The sequence below is a fragment of the Onychostoma macrolepis genome, chromosome 01 (genome assembly GCF_012432095.1).
Source record: "Onychostoma macrolepis isolate SWU-2019 chromosome 01, ASM1243209v1, whole genome shotgun sequence".
Lineage (NCBI taxonomy): Eukaryota > Metazoa > Chordata > Actinopteri > Cypriniformes > Cyprinidae > Onychostoma > Onychostoma macrolepis.
In genome coordinates this window covers 13,325,819-13,347,208 of record NC_081155.1, presented here as the reverse complement: position 1 = coordinate 13,347,208, position 21,390 = coordinate 13,325,819, and the positions used below count along the sequence as shown (strand labels likewise).

The 21,390-nt window shown below is 37.1% G+C and overlaps 1 protein-coding gene across 1 annotated transcript; it reads right to left on the bottom strand.

Moving 5' to 3' along the window:
* Positions 1-4,668: 4,668 nt before the first annotated feature.
* spred2a (sprouty related EVH1 domain containing 2a) lies at positions 4,669-19,145 on the bottom strand. The gene is made up of 6 exons (XM_058779255.1): positions 18,762-19,145; positions 11,827-12,010; positions 11,581-11,749; positions 11,418-11,482; positions 8,860-9,009; positions 4,669-7,834 (listed from the first exon to the last, which is right to left on the bottom strand). The coding sequence occupies exons 1-6, from the start codon at positions 18,785-18,787 to the stop codon at positions 7,145-7,147; spliced, it is 1,284 nt and encodes a 427-aa protein (XP_058635238.1). The 5' UTR covers positions 18,788-19,145; the 3' UTR covers positions 4,669-7,144.
* Positions 19,146-21,390: the final 2,245 nt, after the last annotated feature.

Genomic DNA, 21,390 nt, shown 5'->3' with positions numbered 1-21,390 from the left:
CCAAATGAAATGCAAAATTTACTTTTATCTGAAAAGAGGACTTTGGACCACTGAGCAACAGTCCAGTTCTTTTTCTCCACAGCCCAGGTAAGATGCTTCTGACGTTGTTTCTGTTTCAGAAGTGGCATGGTAGCCCTTTTCCTGAAGACGTCTGAGCGTGGTGACTCTTGATGCACTGATTCCAGCTTTAGTCCACTCCTTGTGAAGCTCTCCCAAGTGTTTAAATCAGCTTTGCTTGACAGTATTCTCAAGCTTGCAGTCATCCCTGTTGCTTGTGCACCTTTTCCTACCCAATTTCTTCCTTCCAGTCAACTTTGCATTTAATATGCTTTGATACAGCACTCTGTAAACAGCCACCCCTTACAGTAATGACCTTCTGTCACTTACCCTCTTTGTGGAGGGTGTCAATGATTGTCTTCTGGACCATTGCCAAGTCAGCAGTCTTCCCCATTATTGTGGTTTCAAAGAACAAGAGATACCCCGAATTTATACTGTAGGGATGGTCATTTAATGAAGCTCAAATGTAAATATTCTAATATTTTGAGATACTGGATCTTTGACTTTCATGAGCTGTAAGCTCAAATCATCAAAATTAAAACAAAAAAACTTTAGAAATTCTTTTGAAATAATTACAATAAAAAAATGAACTTTTTCACAATATTCTAATTTTTTGATATATATATATTTCAATAAATGTAAAATATATTATTTCTATATATACAATCAGCAACTTTAAATGGATTGTTTTATATAGTTTTTAATTCAATTATATCATTTGCAGTGCTTCATGGGATTGTAGTTCTTTCCCTTATTAAAGCCCAGTCTTGTATTTTTGCTTTTGGTTGGATTTTCAAAAATGTCTTTGCTTCAAATCAAAGTTTGTACAGTTGTGAATCACCTCGTATCTGGTTGGCTTGGTTCATGGCTTATAGCACTTTAACAAAGACTTTTTATAAATCCCTTTGGGAAGAATGAGTGGAAGAAATACTTCCGTAATCAGCGCCGCTGAAAAAAGGGGGTGGGCACTAATGCACTCTATTCTAATGAAATTAAAAAAATTGTAAAAATTCAAAATGCATTTTTTTCCCCCTAAAATGACAGAACAACACCCAGAGGGTTAGGAGTGTAAAGGTAACATGCAATGTGTTCATCCGCTTCCTTCCCGCTCCAGATCCGGGTCTGTTTCCCATCACGCTGTCTGCTCATACGAAACTGCTCCCATGGCTCTATTGAGACCATTTTTACTGTGTCTCTCTCAATACTTTAGTCTCAAGGATCCAGACTCTACCAAAAACTCCAGACTTGGACTCTTAAAATGCACTTTAACCGGATTTGAAGTGCTGTATCGCTCCACAGAGACGTGCGCGGCCCAAAAAGCTTCTAGCTGACCTCGGACTAGTGCTGTAAATTCATTACCGTGACCTCTCCGGCCCTGCAGACAGGTTGCCAGATAACTACTGCTGTAAGTAAACAAACAAGGGTGTACACGGGGAAAGAGACAATGCTGGCCCGGCTCTCTCTTTTCCTGCAAACACACACACACGCACGCACGGCTCCTTCCGAGGTCCCTGCTCAGTGTGGGAAGACTCCTCTGGAGACGCAGGCAGCTCCTTCACTCCTCTCGCTCTCTGAACATCTCTATTTCCTCCCTCTTCCTTGTTCTTTTGTGTAAAGCTACAGTGTTGATATCGATGTCCATTTAATCTTTGTTGACCTTCATCTTTCTCACACACACGCTTCAAACTCTTAGTTGTGTGTCACACACAATAACATCCTGGTGTGTGTATCTGTGTGTTCCCAACTGGGAGGAAGCCGTGTTGCACAAACACTCATTCGCAAATCCGTGCGACTGCACGACAGGGTCCTGAATGAGATGGGGGAGCGTCATCACGGCGCCTCCTGCAGTCTGGGAGTAAGGTTGGGGTGACGGGGTTCAGCTGCACACAATCAGGAAGATGGACCAATCTGACACTAATTCAAACAAATGAGCGTATTATAAGGTTAAATATGCCTGCTGAGCGGCAAACGATTAACACCCTATTCTTCATTCCGACATTATCTACAGTGTATAATCAATGAAGTTGTCAGTGATTGAAATTACCAAACTAAAATAGCAAAACTAGTTCACTACCATTTGAAATCAACAAAGACAACAAAACTAAACATGAAACAGTACACTGCCATTAACATCAACAAAGTAGATGAAACGACAAAACTAAAAAGTCAACAAAGATGTCAGTGGTAAAATGACAAAATGATTATATTCGAATGGAGCATTATAATCGACAAAGATGTCAGCAGATGAAGCAGCAAAACTAGTACGCTTGAGTAAGAACCAGTGTTAACTAAAACTAATAAAAAAGTAATATTCAAATTAAAAATTTCAGCAGACAAAATGATTACAATAGAATGAACTGTTATAATCGTCAAACTACTATGCTAATATACAGACGAATACATTTGAGTTGAGCACAAGTAGAAATATTGTTAATTGAAAAAGCTGAAAAAATATAAATTAAAAACTTTAAAAACAAATGTAAATTAGAAATGTTGCCTTAACAAACTGAAATAAAATAGGTTTAGTTTAATGTAAAATTATTAAAACTAAAATGGAAAAAATATAACTAAAGCTAAAATGTTGCCTTAACCAACTAAAATAAAACAAGTGTAGGTTACAGTAAAATTGCCTAAATTAAACTGAAATAAAAATGAATTAAAACTAAATAGAATTTTTTTTTTTTTAAATAAAAAAAAAGATAGCACATAACAAAATTCCTTAACCAAACTAAAATTAAAACAGAAATTATTAATAAACAAAACTGTCAGTAGACAAAACTACTCAACTAGACAAAACAACAAAGCTGCTGAAATGGAAAATAGATAAAATAAAATAGATGAAAGTACGATATAATTCGTATGCTGACATTATAAACAAAGCTGACAAAATGAAAAACTAGAATGCTTGAGTTTTAATTAACAAAAACCAAACGGATACAGATCAGAATGGCCCATTAACAAAGATGTCACTGGATGAAACAAAACAACAGAAACAGAACAAATCTTATACACTCTCATCCAAAATTATCAGCAGATGTAATGACAAAACTAGTACACTCCTATAATACTCAGCTGCAGAATGACGAGACAAAAGCCGAATGGCAAAACTAGCATGCTCCCATTATAACCAACAAATCTGTGAGCAGACGAAATGACAAAACCAGATTATAACAGGATGACTGGTTTCGTCATGTTGTGAGGCGTTTTGGTCATCCTTGCTGTGGTATATGCATTAGTGTGCTGTTACCTGATTCCTCAGCGTTAACAGTAGGAAGAGGACAAAGAAGGACTCCTGTTGAGTCCAGCGTGGTCTAAATGTCTGCACATGTTGGAATTTGATGCTATTTGTAGTTACAGTTCCAAAGCTGGACAAGGCCTTTGGGACCCCCTCCCTCTCCCCATCTGTCCCACTCAAGCTGTTATTCACTCATTTGGGAGCTCACGATTAAGATGTTTTTGACTTGGCATTACAATGGTTGCACATTCTGTTGGATAATGCAGAGGAAGATGCAGTCGAGAGTAATAGAGCTTGGCTATGGGACATGCCGTCATGCCAGCACGTGCCTGGTTTTCTGCACAAACACAAACACTGTCACGTGTAATTCATGCACAGTTTCTCATTGGACAGTGGCCACACACACGCTTTCCCATAATATTGAACAGTCCAACATCTGCGTGACTTACTACCATTTGTCTATCATTGTTTTCTAGGCTCTTGGCTTTTATTTCCACCTAAACCAGACAAGTTGTCCTCATTGAAAGTGTGCAACACAAAAAATATACCCAATCTGAATGGTTTTAAAGAAACCATTCGGATATAAAATATATGGTATGTGGTAGTGGAGAGCATGATGTGACAGAAATAGCACGCAAAAGTGGCCAATCACTTTTTAAAAAATGCCTTGGTTGTGGAAGTATTTTTCACATTAATTTTCTCCATAGGCATTTAAAAGAAAAGACTTCCGTATAGAGTTTTAAAGTAGCAAACGAACAAGACATTACAAATTTTGACTTGATGCAGAATTGTTGGAAAAAAGACAAATGTATTGAACATTATGAGGAAACAAACTGCTCTTTCCATAGTGCATTGTAAATTGTAGAAATCATTCCCAACAATAAAATGTTAAATTTAAGTCAAATTCATATAATACATATAAGTATGTGTATGTGCATCAGGGTCATTTTAGTTAACTAAAACTGAAACTAAAATTAAAAGTATTAAAAAAATTATAAATAAAAATGAATATTTTTATATATATTATTTTATAATGAAAATATTACTTAAAATATAATAAAACTTATTTCAGCTAGTTTCAGAGGCAACTTTTCTCATTTTAATTTCGTTTAACCTAATGTACTAAAATAACTAAAACAAAAATGGATAAAAACTATATAGACATATATAAAAAGACAAAAGTACTAAAACTTTAAAATTAAAATGATAAAAATAAAAACTGATTCAAAATAATAATAATAACTATAATAGTGTTCTCATGATGCTCAAAAAACACTGATGTGCATATGTGTGTATATAGAGATATGGAAAATAAATATGTGAAAAATGTAGTTTTATATACAGTATATATATATATGTATATATACGAAAAAATATTTATATTCAATATATTTTATTGATATATTTGTTACAAAATATTCAAATATATACAAATATATAAATAGTTTTGAGTGTTGGGAACAGTTTTTAAATACATTTGAAATTTCTGACATTGTACCAACATTTAACAGTTTCTGAGCATTTATGTTGTTACTAAATATGAATATCTCTATGGAGAAAATTAATATGATTTTTACTTCTGAAACCCTACTTTTGCGCTCAACAACAAATGATCTTGACTTGCGTAGCATTTTGCAGTTAGAAGAAAATACCAGACTAACATGGAAGAGATTCAACAGTAACTGACGTGTTATCGTGTCACACCTCGCTGTGATCAAGTTTCATCTTTTGTAATAGAAACATCCTTTGCCCAAATGTGAGTAAAAGATGTCACGAGAGCGCGAGTGTAACGTTTGGAAATGGACAGAAGGCGTGAGACGAACTGGCTGATTCAGGCACTTTCTTTTAATCTCAGAATGTTCAGGAGCATCAGACAGACAGAGAACTCACTCTCCTGGACACCAATAAAAAAATAAAACTGCTCCTCTTTAGTCACGCGTCAGATAGTACTACTGCAAAAGCTTTTCACAGGGAGAGGGGGAGAAGATCGAGGATAGACACCAGAAAGAGAGACAAACAGGACATAAAACATCAGCTGACAAATAGGATCACAGTCGTCATGACAACGCTGTCACAGTCCACTGATTGGCTGGATGTTGTTTTGAAGGATGATGCTGATAGGCCAGCAATTGGAAATATATTTTGAGAACTTTCACAACAACTTGCACAGTGTTCCGATGGTTGTTTTTTCTTGTTTGTTAGTTGTACTAGTTTGTGTTGTGCTTAAGACAAAGGCAGAGAAAAAAAGACATCTTGTTTTTCGTCCTGTAGGAGGGGTACATCGATTTTGAGGCTGGTTTTCATTTCAAAACATCGATAACAGGCACATACATCTCACAAAACCCTTTAAGAACATGTTCGGCTCATATCGCACCCCAAAAGCAACTGCAAAATTTTACTTATTGAAAATAAAATAAGTAAAAGTTTTAGGTGTTTGCATTGTGATATTATTTTCTTAACAATCAAGCACGTTCATTTATTACAGCAGTGCAACAACTTACTCTACTGGAATATGAAAAAATGCTCAAGTATTTATAAATAACAGTAATATTTGCTCTATTCTTTTTCTTGTAATAGAAATCAATTATGTAATTATGGAAATTACATGGTGTTATGGTAAATGATTTTTCAAAGTTATAAAAAAAACTGATTATTGGAGTATGTAACAACAAACTTTTATTTCAGTCTTGCTACTTTAAAATTTCACTTCAATTAAATTTGTGAAATTCACAAGCAGTTTCTGAGTGAAAACGTTTTTTACAGTGTAATGTATGGAAGCCCATTTCCGCCACTGAATAAAAAAGGTAATTGCAACTTTTTATAAATAAACTTGCAATTGAGTTATAAAGTCAGAATTGCAAGATATAAACTCGCAATTGTAACTTTTTTTCATACAAAATCGCAATTCTGACTTTTTTTCTTGCGATTGCGGGATATAAACACAATTCAGAATTTTTGAGAAGAAAAACATACTGACATTTTCTCAGAACGGCGAGTTTATATGAAAAAAAGTCACAATTGCGAGTTAAAAAGTCAGAACTGTGATTTTTTATTGAGCGGCGGAAACGGTCTTCCATAGTAATGACACTTTGGATGGTAAATAACCGTCATAAAAATAATGCCACAATGCTAAAAGCTCCTAAAATAGGCTAAATAAAGCCTGTTTTCTTTTGATTTGGGGGTAAAATATGACCTGCACATGAGATTCACCCACACACGTACTTTACATTTGGGCAGCATGTGTTTGCCATCTTCCACACAGCAAATTAATATTGGCAATTTGGCAAAATGTAATTCCCCACATCCGTTCTGACCTCACACACACACACATACACACAAGATCTACCATCCTACAGGTCAGCTATTTTGGATTCCTCTGTGTTTGTCTTATCTAGACGGAGTGGATCACAGTAGAAGAGACGCCTCTGACTGGAGAGACATAACGAAAGGCTGACGGGAGAGTAAAATCAAATCAAACAAACATATTAAAACACAGACGAGACGGAAGGAAGATTACAACTCAAACCTTCAAAGCACATGAGCATAAAAATATAAAGTACCTGGATTTATATATTTATATCTACATATATTTATATATACTTTTCATATATAAATGAATATTTATAGTGTGTAGTCTTTTAAATGGAAGCTGAGGGTTACTCTTTTAAAAACAAAGAAAAATACAAACCAGGACAGCTGTCCAGTACAATTAAATTGAGAAAACGAAACAAAAATGGACCAACCCTCCGAAACTCAGCGGGAAGGAAAAAACAAAAACAAAGCGAAACACAAATGCAGCCATAAGTTCATTCTTCGTTTTTCCCAGCTGCAGGTGTGCTCGCGTTTTCCCGCTCACCCCGAGGCCTTGTGCTTGCCGCCGCAGCAGTGGCACGCAATGCCGCAGTGGTAACACGCTCGCAGCGGTGCGTAGCAGCACATGCAGGGCGCTAGCAGCGACAGTCCCAGGAGTGCCAGCCAGCGCAGGCAGAAGCGCTCTTCGCTGGCGTCGCAGGAGCAGGGGTCCGAATAGTCGCCCTCGGGGTCCGACATGCAATGGTAGAGCAGGCTGTCCGCGCACCACATGAAGCTCACCCGGCGAATGCACGTCTGCACGGGGTCCGGAGCTTCCTGGCAGCGCCCGCGTCCGTTTTCGGCCGGACTGAACATGTTTTGACAGTACACACACCGTAAGCGCTCTCTGCTGTCCTCCACGCGCCGCGGCAGCCATTTGGCGGTGAGCGGCCGCGGCTGACCGGTGACCACGCCGCCACCGATGCCCGTTTTACCGTCGCGGGGAGTGTGTCCGTCCCCACTGAGTGGGTACGAGTAAGTGTAGTCGTGTTTGGGAGGTTCGCTCTTAGCGAGATGAACGTAAGCGTCCGTAGCATCCGGCCGCAGAGGTTTGGCCCGTGTCGCTGTGGTGGCGTGGCGATAGTCCTCGTAGCCCGTTAACCAAGAGCGCTCGCGCGGGTTAATCCGAACGATCTCCTCCTCCTCCTCGTGAAACCTTACGTGACGGGAACACGGGAACATGGGCACCGTCTGTACGGCAGAAAGAAAGAGTTAAACACAAGATGGATAGACATCCAGATAGAAATATCTGAAAAGGTAGCAGATGATCTTGAACACATATCTGAATATGTTATGATAAACAATCAGAATAACATATTGCCGCTGGTTATTTTTAAAGCGCAAAGAGGTATACAAAGCATAATATCACACTAATACAATAGTTCTCAAGTTTAACAGTGTGATGCCTTTTGTGACTATACATTTTATACTTTAGTCTTGATTCTTTAAAAGAATCAAACTCAGTCATTTTTTCAGGTGACCCAAAAGTGAACTGAGCGAGGAAAAAACCCAGTTTGCAAGAACAGTTTCTTTGCATAAATATTGATTTTGACTGAATAATACATTTTTTTAACATAACACTGTGTAATGATATTAAAAAAATAATTAAAAAAATAGAATTTATAAACTAAATGTATTGTATTGAATTTTAAAATCTAATAAATTACACATACGTACGTATATATATATATATATATATATATATATATATATATATATACACACACACACACACACATATACATTTTAAATTAATATTTATATCTATATCCTTATTTCTTTTAAAATATTTTATTTGTTAAAAAAAAAAAAAAAAGTATAAATATAAAATTTGAATTTAAAAAATGCTAATTTATTTTATTTTAAAAAGATTCAGACTCGCTCCTTTTTTTCAGTGAACTGAAAATACAATTTTCTACTGGTTGACCAACTTTTTACTTACACTTATAACAACAATAATAACAACATCAACAATAACTCTTATTACTGATATTGTTGTTATTGGTATTTTAACATAGCACTACAACTACTACTAATATAAAAATATACATTTTTTATATTATTTATGTTATTTACAAAAATTGAAACAATACATTGCCCCTAGTGTCTAAATAATATACTGCAAGTAAGGAGTCAAAGTACACTAAAACAGTACATTGTGATGACATGATAACTTTAGTAAATTTCGCTCAAACAAATTATTCATACAAACTCACCTGTTCCAGGTAGAAGCGGTCAGAGTGTCTGTGTTGGTCGTAGAGATGTCCCAGAATGCAGTGGTGGGGCTCGGAGAAGCTGATTGGTGCGAGCGTCTGCATGGATGGCTCTCTCTTCTGAGAAGAGTTAGACGAGCTGTCTGTGGCATTCTGACGGACAGACAGAGAGAGCAAGAATAGAAATTGTTTCCCAATTTGAGCATGTTGGCAGGATCATGGTGGCACAAACCAAACGGCTCCCCGCCCTTGAACAAGGGTCACGGAGTTATATTTTTCGCTGAATTTCCAGCAAAAATAGCCTTGTTGAGATTTATAACGTTACCATGATATAAGATTAATTATAACTTGGATTCAGCAGAAAAATAGAACATTGAAATGCATCAAATCATCACTTCACATTTAACATTCACCATGTCAGAAAAAAAGCAGAAAGTGTTTGTATAAAAACAGAAATGGATATGTATAAAAGCATTTCAAACGTTCCACAGCAACACAGCACAGGTCATTCTGCTTGACCTTTGACCCTGTGTATGAGTGTGCGAGGTTTGTGTAAATGAAGTGCTTGAGTACTATCATCAGTACTATTATCTCTGACCTTCAACCCCTGAAATCCACACTGTCTCCTTCCTGTGGCTCTTCCTGAAGCCTGGAGCCTGAACGAGAGCCAGCAGTGTGTGTGTGTGTGTGTGTGTGCGCGCATCTGCTTTAAGAGTTGACAGAGAGCCACACAGCCATCAATAACTCAAGAGTGTGTGTGTGTGTGTGTGTGTGTGTGAGAGAGAGAGAAAGAGCTCGAGATGATTACAAACACAGCTCGTCTCTCTCTTAAGTCATCTGGCTCCTTTCTTCTGCAAAGCCTGAAATCTACCCTACACTGTAAAACATGTTTGTTAAATTTACAGCACAAATCTGGCAGCTGCAGCATCAGGGTGACACATGTGAAACACACACACAATAAATAATTCAGTAAACAATAACTACACAACAAAAAATTATGTAAACACCCCAATATGCACAACATAGGAAAATGAGAAGAAATTAACATTTAAATAAAATATAAGCAAATATGATGCATCTTTTTGGACTTCTGGGAACATTATTTTATGTTTTCAACCAGAAATTAAAAGGTTTTACAAAAAAAATATATATATTCTAACAATATTTTATAATTAAAGTACATCTATTGTCTTGTTAAAAACATTTTTTTACTTTAAATGTTCATTTCACTTGCACAATATGTACAATATTTTACTGTAAATATACATGAGTCATTTTATTCACCATGAAAAAATTAAGTGATTAATACATATTTACAAAAAATCTACATTTATTTAAAAAAAAATAATAATAATAATAATGAATAAAAGAAAATATGTGGTGTATTCAAATATAAATTATAAGATCGTTTATAAATATGTTATAATTTATTTCTTACTTTTATTACAGAACTTTTTTATTTGTTAATTATAATAGGCCTACAGTTAATTATAATATACAAATATAATTTTCAACATAAGATTTTAAATTAACACTAACCATTTTTACTGTAGTATTAGATAGATAAGATAGATAGATAGATGGAAGTGTCTTGAGTGTGTATGTAAGTGTGAATGCATACTACATGCATACTAAGTACATGCAGAGTTGTGCGTGTGTGTGTAATGTCTGGATGGAAATGTATTTGTGGCTGTGCTAATTATCACTTTAGACTTTACCTCAGAGGGAATTAGACATCCAACAGCTGCTGCCCATTCTAAACCTACCGCACACATCCCATCTCTCCCTCTCTAAACTTAGGAGCGACTGACTACTCTGATTAGTAATAATCAGTGTCTGGCTGGGCTTGTATGAATAGCTGTGAGTCATAAACGTCTAAAGTTAGCGATTAGAGGAACACCACTGCTGAGAGACCATGGCAAACGCTGATCGCTGAACACCTAAAGCCTGAAGTCCAACCAAACGTAACACACATTCATGTGTCTTAACTCTGTATAATTTCGTTTCTGAATGCATGCATGTGATAAACGGACTCTTGTATCTAAAGGCTTTGGCGTGGCTTTATTGTGTTGAGTTAGGAGCAATAGGAAGACGAAAGGGAGCAAAGGTCACTTCCTGAGCACAGCCCACACACACACTTGACAAAACCAGCCAACAGAACAATACTGGCAACCGACCCATCAATAGCATTTATAGAATAGAAAAAAGATTATAATAACACACTATGAATATTCATCATGATATATTCACAATGATTTTTCTGGTGATATAAAGTTAAGCCATGCCTAGATGTACAAAAAAAGTGTTTTAAAACCTTTGTTGATTCATTTCTATGAATCAGTTCAAACTGTTTAAATGAATCACTTCAACAGTTAGTTTAATCACTCAAAAATGTGCACAAAAAGATGACATTTGTCATATTAAAACAATCTGTGCAAGTAAATCTTGATGTTTATTACTAAGAAAATACTAAAATTATGGCTCCTCTGATAGAAAATAAATACTAAATCATCCTTTTAATCCATTTGTGGGCAGTATAGAGACTCTAGGCCGAAACTCACCGTGAAAACATCATCATCACCCAGTTCGGCTTCATTCTGCAGCGTGGAGGAAGAAGTAGTGGAGCCTGGAGGGGGAAAAAAAGAGATTCATGTTATTAATCTTTGTCAGCTTGTTACACATTAAACTGTAAAACTTTCTCATGTTCCTCACGGACCCACTCACCCTCTGTGAGGTCCTCGATGGCCTTCCTCACGCCGCGATCGAACGCTCGAGCATCAGCGGGGCTCTGGAACGACAGGCCACACTTCCTGTTGTCCACTCGCCAGTGATGGAAAGTGGGCGTGGCTTTAGTGTAGACCAGATCCTTCTTCAGAAAGCACTGCAGGATCACCTGATCAACACAAACACAATTATTAGGATTGAAGAATCTGATTTTTGGAGACTCGCACACGTCGACAGCTCTCTAACCTGCTTGTCTTTGAGCCGCTCTCCAAAGATGAGAAAGCCGTTCCGTCCCAGGAGCTCCAGGTCAGCTGGGACCACCTTACAGACACCCACTCGACTGAGACCACCACCCTCCTGAGCCAGCCAACCCCCGCTAGACTCATCCCTCGTCATCACCACAGCTTTCACTCGCACTATGTAACTGTCACTGCAGGGAGAGACACAAGGATGTTGTGATGTGGTTCAATGACAAATAAGAATGTCAGAGATGATTAAAAGGAGACGTCTAGTTTAAAACACATGTGGCGCGTATTCAGAAAGTTACTGTTTGTATTCATGTTGGTTTCATGCATTTAAAAAAACGTTTATGGTAAAACTTTACAATAACATTAGTTATATGTATTGGTTAATATGAACTAACAATAAAAATACTTCAAAAAGAATTTATTACATGAGACAATACACTAATAAATGCTTTATTAATATTATTCAATGTTAATTTCAACATTATAAAACTCAAAAGTATCTGTTAATAACATTTAATGGACCTGAGCTATTTTGAACTGACAATTTCAATTAATTAACATAGACACTAACAAATGTTCTGTTCATCGTTAGCTAATGCATCAACTAATGTTAACTAATGGTAAAGTGTTACCCCATTTCATTTTCAGTAAAAATTCTGAATTATTGACTATAAATGTCAAGTGGTGTAACCATCAAGCAAGTAATAAAAACATTTTCCTTACACCTTAAAAGTGTATATATCTCAATAATTACACAATTAGATTTTTTTTTTTTTTAAGAACGAATAAAAATAGTTTTCTTGGGTTTTTGCATTTGAAACCATTTGAAACTGTGAAACTTGTCATGTCATGAAAAGGTCAAAATGTCTGATATATTTTAAGATATTTAATATATATATATATATATGTGAAACAAAAAAAATACATAAATATTTATAAATACAAATATGCTGACTTGAGTGTCAGTAAGCGGTTTTGCGATTCTCGAATATGCCTTCTGCGCTTCTTGGTTCAATGATGTCAAAGCTTATGCTAATATATCAGTAACCTAGGCAGCCTGATTGGACCCAGGCTCGACTCATAAAGATGACATCATAAGCCATTCTGGAAGATGCCTGAGCTCACAAATGACAGCTCTGCATTGCAAATGAGGTTTCTATTGAAATCTTAAAGAGGATGATGTTCGTTATGCTAATGAGATTTCCGGTCGTTGTTTAAAGACAGTGATAAGCCTTATGCAGAGATATGATAATGCCATCCAAAATGCTGAACCTAGTTTATGTGCAACCATGTGCAAAATATGACAGACAGTTTAACGAATGCAAAACTTGGGATGAGGATTTCTCAGAACATAATTTACATATTGACTGCAGCAGAGCATGGGAACTTAACACACATCTACAGGCCTCGATTACAGGCTCATCTTTGCCTCGTATTAATGCAGGAATGAATTCGTCAGTCAACATCAGAACAGCTGATTTACTACTTCAACTTTCATACAAACTTGCTTCACAGCTCATGTCTAAAAAAATTGTTTAAAAGTGTAGTGGAAGTGTCTAAATACAAATACCAAATCCAAATCACCCTCATATTTCCCTCAGCTGCATTGGTAATAAAAAAAAGCATCTATAAAGATTGGAAATGTCAACAACTTTTGATCAACAAAACACATAAATTGCATGACTTCAACTTCATAACATTTCACAATAATTTACATCCACTAACTGATATACAACAGCATTCAGAAATGGAGCCTCTTTTTAATTTTGTCATTTGCTACGTGGCATTTTGGGATGTACATTGAGATACAACTGGTTGAAATAATAGTTCACCATATACTCACCTTTAGGCCATCCAAGATGTAGATGTGTATGTTTGTTCATCAGAACAGATTAGGAGAAATTCAGCATTACATCACTTGCTCAGCAGTGTATCCTCTGCAGTGAATGGGTGCCGTCAGAATGAGAGTCCAAACAGCTGATAAAAACATCACAATAATCCACACCAGTCCAGTTCATCAATTAACATCTTATGAAGCGAAACGTTGTGTGTTTGTAGGAAACAAATCTATCATTAAGGCATTTTTACTTCAAACCATTGTTTCTAGCTAAAATACAAGTCCTATATCCGTAATATTGCTTTCTCTAGTAAAATGTTGTCTCATCTGAATCAGGAGAGAAATATGCACAGATCAAGCAACGTTTACAAACAAAAGCAGTTCTAAATAGCTCTAAACACATATGTCTGAATTTTGATGTGAGAGGACAACAAGGGATGGACATTTTCACTGGAGAAACAATATGAAGGATTATGGACTCATATTTTGGCCAGAAGCAATGGTTTAAAGTTAAAACAGTATAATGCTGGATCTGTTTCTTACAAACAAGCAGCTTTTTGCTTTAAAAGAGAATAAATAATGGACTGGAGTGGTATGGATTACTAGTGGATTATTATGATGTTTTTATCAGCTGTTTGGACTCTCATTCTGACGGCACCCATTCACTGCAGAGGATCCACTGGTCAGCAAGTGATGCAAAATTTCTCCAAATCTGATGTGACATTTTCGATGGACCTGAGGGTGAATACATTTTCTGAGGAACTGTCTCCAGCACTGAACACAGTGACTTTTCAGGCAAGAGCAGGAACATCAAGGTATGGAGAACATTACAGGCCGTACACACACAAACTTGTGTTAAAAAAATCAGCACATCACTAAAGAACGTATGTTGAGAAATAAACGCAAACAAGAAGACCATGAGTTAATTTCCTCTTTATCTCAGCCTGGGGTTTAGCTGGAGTCTAAAATTACTTTCAGACTTATCATGCATATACCATCTCTTTATGTTTGTGTCTACATAAACAGATAAAACTACTCATGACTGTCCAAAAAATATGCCATATGATTACTTATACATGGATTATTTTTGATATATTTTTTAGTGAATTTTTTTTTTATATATATATATATATATATTTTTTTTTTTTTTTTTTTGATGATGATGATGTATAACTCTACCATGATATCAACTTGCTCATAGTGTAAGATTTTGATCATCAGACTATGACTAGATTATCTTTTTTGCAAGTCATTTTAGATTAAATCTGCTAAATGATTAAATGTAAATGTGAAAGTGGCTAATTCACAGTGTACACACATAATGCAATGGCATATGCAGCTGCCATAGCAACCATTGTCTCCCACACACTGAACAACATACAAAGGAAAAAGCTTCATTCCAATCTTCTTCCACTCTTTAAAACTTAATTCCCGTCACAGCGCCGCAGTCTCTTCATTCTGCATTTCACTACCCTCACGCTTCCAGCGAGTGGCTGGCTGGGAAATCAATCCTTATCCTTACCGTAAATCCATCAGAACTATGCAGGAACCAGCAGAGGGTTCATCTGGACTGATTTTTCCTCAATGTCACTCTCGTCCCCTTTCAGATATTATTGACCCATAATGGGGCTGCATATAGGTCACGCTGGTGTGATCAATATAGATCGCATTCCTCCCCTCCCCAGCGGCTCTTCCCAAGCTCCCAGAGGCTGGAGAGGGCATCCGGGTCTGCGGTCTGGGCGCCAGCCAGTTCACGTGAGCACGTACACACACCTTCAGGCTACAGTCATTACCAATGGGGAGCCACTGGTTTGCTCAGCACGTTTTTGAGGAACTCGCATTCCAAGCCAAAAACAGTCAAACAAACACCAGCATACTAGAGTTTCCAGAAAACTCTGCAATCTTCAACATTTTGAAGGAATAGTTCAACCTCAACAGAATGACATTAGAGTACATAATTTTCATTTTTTAATCCTTTAAACCTGCCATTCCCAAAAAGTGACAATGATCGCTAAATTTTCAGTCACAATGAACCTGAATTATCCAGTTAATTTTGAATAATGGAACTTATGTGACGGCGAGAGCAGATGTGCATCGTGACACAAGACATAATGGCCCAGAGGTCATTTGTAATAATGCACAGGAAGTAGTGAGAACAATGTTGATTCCAAGCACATCCATTAGCCTATTTAGAAAGTTTCATTTAAGCAAACTCAAAATACATAAAGTGGGCGCCAATGGTTTCATTTAAAATATAGCATAAAAGTGATAAATGTCTAATCCCATGTCCTTAAACAACACTTTCAAATAATAAGAAATTAAAACAAACTGTCTGAACAACTGTCCTCCACTCCAGGTCTTGTGATAAATATGTTTGGCATATTGATACAGTGGCCCCCAAAATACCCTTAAGACACAATTAAACACTGCATGCATGTCACTGCATTAGATAACAAAACACCGATCTGCATAAAAAATACACATTTAATGCAACCATGCATCACATTTCACAATCTTAAAAGGATAGTTCACCCAAAAAACAAACAAGAAAACTGTCATTTAATCATCCTCAAGTTATTTCAAACCTGTAAGGGTTTCTTTCTTCAGTTGAGCACGAAGGAATATATTCTGAAGAACGTGCGGCACCAAACAGTTGACGGTAGCCTTTGACTAGGCTAGCCCCCATACTATCTAAAAAGTCAATGGCTACCATCAACATCATTTAAAAATATATTTTTTGTCATCAACTGAAGAACTCAGGTTTGGGATGAGAACTCGATGGTGAGTAAATGACAGAATTTCCATTTTGGAGTGAACTATTTCTTTAAGTTTGTTTTCAAAAGTTATTCAAAGAAAATAAAAAGCATTTGGGCACTTTTGTATTTGGGGGTCAGTAAAGTTAGCTCTGATGAAAAGTCTAGCATTTGTTTTTGAAACTGCTTTGCAACCTCATGCAATGGCATTCAGACTTTTTAACTGTCCTTAAACATGCAAGACATGAAACTCCAATCTGAGATAGGCTACCTGGGGCCATAACGGTTTAGACTACACAAAAGAGAGATATGCCTATTAAGGAAAAGAGAAAGATTTCCTTGCAGTGAAATGAATTGTGTAATCCATTCATTATTGGCACGAGAATCAAACAATCGAGGGGCGTGACAGCGAAGTTACGCTTCACCGCTTCACCCACCTCTTTCACTTCCGCCGGATCTTTGTTTAATCCTCTCACCATTGTTTCCCTTCACAATCATTCCGGGAGCGCCTTCTCAGAAACCTCCTCCCATTTTGGAGCAGCCCACAGCCCTCCCCTCCGCCGATAAAAGTCAACATTTCACAACCTCGGGCTATTATATGGGCCTTTACATCCCAGTGTGACACACGTATTTACTCAAACGGGCGTGAGTGTGCCATAAATTTAAATAAGAAAAATTCCCCACCGGCTTCGGGGTTACGCTCCTGAGATCCATCTCAGGGAGAGGAAACATATAAATTGAGTTCAAAGCAATTAAAATGAAAAATGAAACTTTTGCACAACAAGCCATTCCTACAACGTCGGTGCATTTCACAAGATTACAAATTGAGTCAGATTGCGCTAAACAAGTTCTCGATCAGAAAGCAACCCCATAGCGACAAGTGGCATGTATTGGACTATACATCACGGTATTATGGATCCACACATAATAAATATATCGCAAAAAAAAGTTTTAAAGACAGTTGAAGGTTGGATAACTGTTTAATCGGGTCAAAAACATTATTTTCCTTTCACAAACACGCGCACACATGTTAAAACTGTTTGCCTGTTTTGTAGCTATTTTACTAGTCGTTTCCTGAACAGGTAAATATGATTATCATAATGAATTAAAGCTCAGAATATAAAATATCCCTTTTCAATTGGCGTTACAAAGGGGGTAATAACAACATATCACTCTTTACCACATTAATTTACACAGGATATAATACTGTACAGTAGTTTACTACACAATACTGTATTGCATTGTAAAAATACAAGTTATAGGCTATACACTGGGAAAAAAAGTTACAAAACCAGTCTCCTTCAGAATAATTATTAAAACGGATAATTCTCTGTACGCTAGCATTAACGACAAAAACTCACATAATCGTTTTATCAAAACGGATTCCGGCATAAAAGACAGACTAATTAAACATCACCTTGTTAATACAGGCTGAGTGTATGTTACAAAAGTTGATTTTAAGCCCCTAAAGAGCTAACGAGCCGTTTAACTCGGCCCTAATACTATTAGAAAGACTCTGATCGGCTTGAGTCAAACTACCGTGAGATATGAGTGTTATGTTAGGCAGAAGAATGTGGCAAAAAATAAATAAATAACTCAAACAGTGCTTACTAAACAAGTAGGCTACATAGGCTACTGTTGCCAATACTGTGCGCTACGATCATGCAACTCATTGCATGTTTATATTCGCGTTTGTTTCTTGCAAATGGAGGAAGCTGTCTGATTAAATTCAACATTTAAAAGCACACACAGGCCTGTATATGCCATATAGGGCCTGCTTTACCATCAGTACGGCTCTGAGGCGCTCTCTCTGCTGCGCGCGCCCCCGTCTGTATTTTTATGAATGAAGGACAGTATGCAAATGAGAGCGATTCACGAAAAAGAAATGGCGGATATAGCATGTCAGACCACCACAAAGAAAGACGCCAAGAACGGCCGCTCTGGGAGCGCATACGAGCTCGTTGCTCTAGCGTTGGATGTTTATAAAGTTTGCAGTCGTCTGTTTGCTTCCTCGCAGCGCTAATTCGCCTTTAGAGTCGACGTGATATAAAGTATTCAGTAAAGGATCCCTCCACAAAATGTTTCCGCTCGAGCCCCTCCTCCTCCCCCCTTCTCGGTTTGAGACCAGAGCCCTGCAGCAGGGGCCCAGCACTCAAATCTCTTTGACACTGCATTGTTTCTTAGTAGCTATTAACATCTCCAGCGTCTCTCTCAGAAGCGCATATGCACGATTTCCCTGCATCTGACTGACCCCTCGTTTAACTCGGGAACGCATTCTTGGACACAGGATGAGATTTCCATTCGCGTCCACATGCGTCGTTTTCGCAAAAAGTGAATACTCACTCGTCTGGGTGCGATTCCTCAGTCATGTTTCCCCACGTTTCACCTACAATAAAAATAATATCCCACCGCGGGCACGCAGCGTTCGGGCTTCATGTCGTCTCGATTTTCCACCTCGCCTTTTTTTAAAGTCCAGTGCATCAACGAGTTTCCCCCAAATCCGTCTCTCGGCGTTCCTTATTTTCGTTCTTTCTCCGCGCACTGCACTTTACCCGTCACGGTTTGCAATGCATCTGGTTAATCCTCGCGTTATGCAACATCCCGATGGCTATATAGACGGTTTCTCGCCTCGCGTCGCCCGCCGTGGCTGAAGAGTGCGCGCTGGTCTCGAAGAGGAGCCCCATCTCTCATTACTCCATGTTGGATTGTGTAGTCAGCAGCAGGCGAGAGCCGCCGACACTGGAGGTGGGGGGTGGGGGGGCACTGAGGAGGTGGGGGGGTGTTGCGGAAGCAATGACGTCACGTTGGAACGACTGCAGCCGGTTTTGGACCGAGGGATCTCCGGTGTGACGGGCTGTGCCAAAGTCCTGCCACCTAGTCTAGTGCCTCCTCTCACCTTAATCTGTAGGTCTGGGTTATTATTTCCCAATAAAGCGACGGGGCTTTAAAACTTACAGTGAACAAAGTTTAGGACAACACATATGTGACCCTGGACCACAAAACCAGTAATAAGGGCCATTTTTTTTTTAATTTAGACTTATATGCCATCTGAAAGCTGAATAAATAAGTTTTCCATTGATGTATGGTTTGTTATGATAGGACAATATCTGGCGGAGATACAACTATTTGAAAATCTGGAATCTGAGGTGCAAAACAATCTAAATATTGAGAAAATCACCTTTAAAGTTGTCCAAAAGAAGTCCTTAGCAATGCATAATACTAATTAAAAAATAAATTTTGATATATTTACGGTTGGAATTTTACAAAATATCTTCATGGAACATGATCAGGGGCGTCATGCACTCATTATTTTTGAGGGGACACGAGAGTGAGAGTGTGTGGGGGTCATGTGACACACAGCAGCCACAATAGCACTTATGTTCTTGTTTATTTATTTATTTAATTATTTATTTTTCCTTTTTATTCGAAACATTCCCAAACGCATTAACTGTATCATGAAATATGAATATCTTGATTCTCACCTTTATAGATTATGTTAGTTGATCTATAATGGGCGATGGTCAAAGTAGCCAATAATGTTGTCTATTAACTATGCATAAAAACCAGTCTGTTCACTTAAGTAACAGGGTGTCATGCCATAACACAGTTTTAATATGACTGACTTTATATTTAATGTGAATTTAACATTGAAAGTTAATGTGAATAAAAACATTGTAAGTTAGGCTACTTATCAAATCACTTTCATTGTACAGAAAGCGAGCAAAGAACATTTACATTATCAAAGAACATTTTCACTGACAGTCTAGAGTTCAAGCGCTCTCAAAAACTCCCATTAAAATCACTGAAGCTGTTTACACTGTGAAATGGATATCTTATTACAGATTCATACACACATCTGCACTTTGTTGTTTCTAACGAGAGAATTCGCCAGAAAGAGGTCTTCAGTCAGCGAGCAAGTGAAGAAAACACCGGCATTTTAGCGATGGCTCATCTGAACGCCTCTGATTGGTCATTGCATTCATAAGCTCAACAGCATCGTGTGTGATTGGTTATAATGCGCAATGCTGTAAAAACGCGTCTGTCTTGTATTAGATTTAAATAAAATGCATTTAAATGATATTTTAATACTTTATCTAATGTGTCTTGCAAGAGAAAGAGACTACTTGGGATAGTTTATTGCACAAAAATTAATTTGAAATAAATATTATACATGTAACATTCTAATGTAATATTCTAATTCTGTTTTATCTTTTTGTTTTCTTTTTTATGAAAAAAAACGACCTCACTTGCACTCTATTCTTTTTCTATTCTATCTACTTGTTTCCTATATATATATATATATATATATATATATATATATATATATAGGGAGAAAAATGTGTATTGCAATGTGTATTGCATTAGGCTAACCGAGACTTGTCATAGCTCTGGCATATCATTGCTCTTTTGTTGGTTTTGATTGCTTCTATTGTCCTCATTTGTAAGTCACTTTGGATAAAAGTATTTGCTGAATGACTAAATGTAAATGTATATGTGTAATTGAAGTCAGCCTTGAATTAACCACAAAATGTTAATAATTTAAAATGGGCATTATAAAAAAATGCATTTTTGTTTATTTAGTACTGCTAATTTATAATACGCATGATTTTTAATTCTTAATACTGTGTTGTCACCTGGCTGATCAAAACTGCAAACATTCACTGATGCTCAAGGCAAAATACTGGGATATCCAAAATGTTGTCAGTAGCCATTGACTTCCACAGTATTTTTTTCCTATATGGACATCAATGGTTGCCGTCAACTTTTTAGTTACCAATGTTCTTCAAAACATTTTCTTTTGTGCTCAACATACAGGTTTGGAGAAACTTGAGGGTGAGTAAATTATGACAGATTTTTCATTTTTGGGTGAACTATCCCTTTACGAGCCAGGGGGTGTAAACTTCTGAACATGATGATTGGTGGAAATTGTCTTCATTTTGTTTAAATACCTTTTTTAGTACTGCACTTCAGA

Excerpts from the sequence above, each read along its gene's own strand:
- spred2a (XM_058779255.1), bottom strand. The coding sequence starts at position 18,787 with ATGACTGAGGAATCGCACCCAGACGA. Across the intron at positions 12,011-18,761 it reads GAGGAATCGCACCCAGACGA|TGACAGTTACATAGTGCGAG; the intron begins GTGAGTATTCAC and ends CTCTCCCTGCAG. Across the intron at positions 11,750-11,826 it reads AGCGGCTCAAAGACAAGCAG|GTGATCCTGCAGTGCTTTCT; the intron begins GTTAGAGAGCTG and ends TGTGTTGATCAG.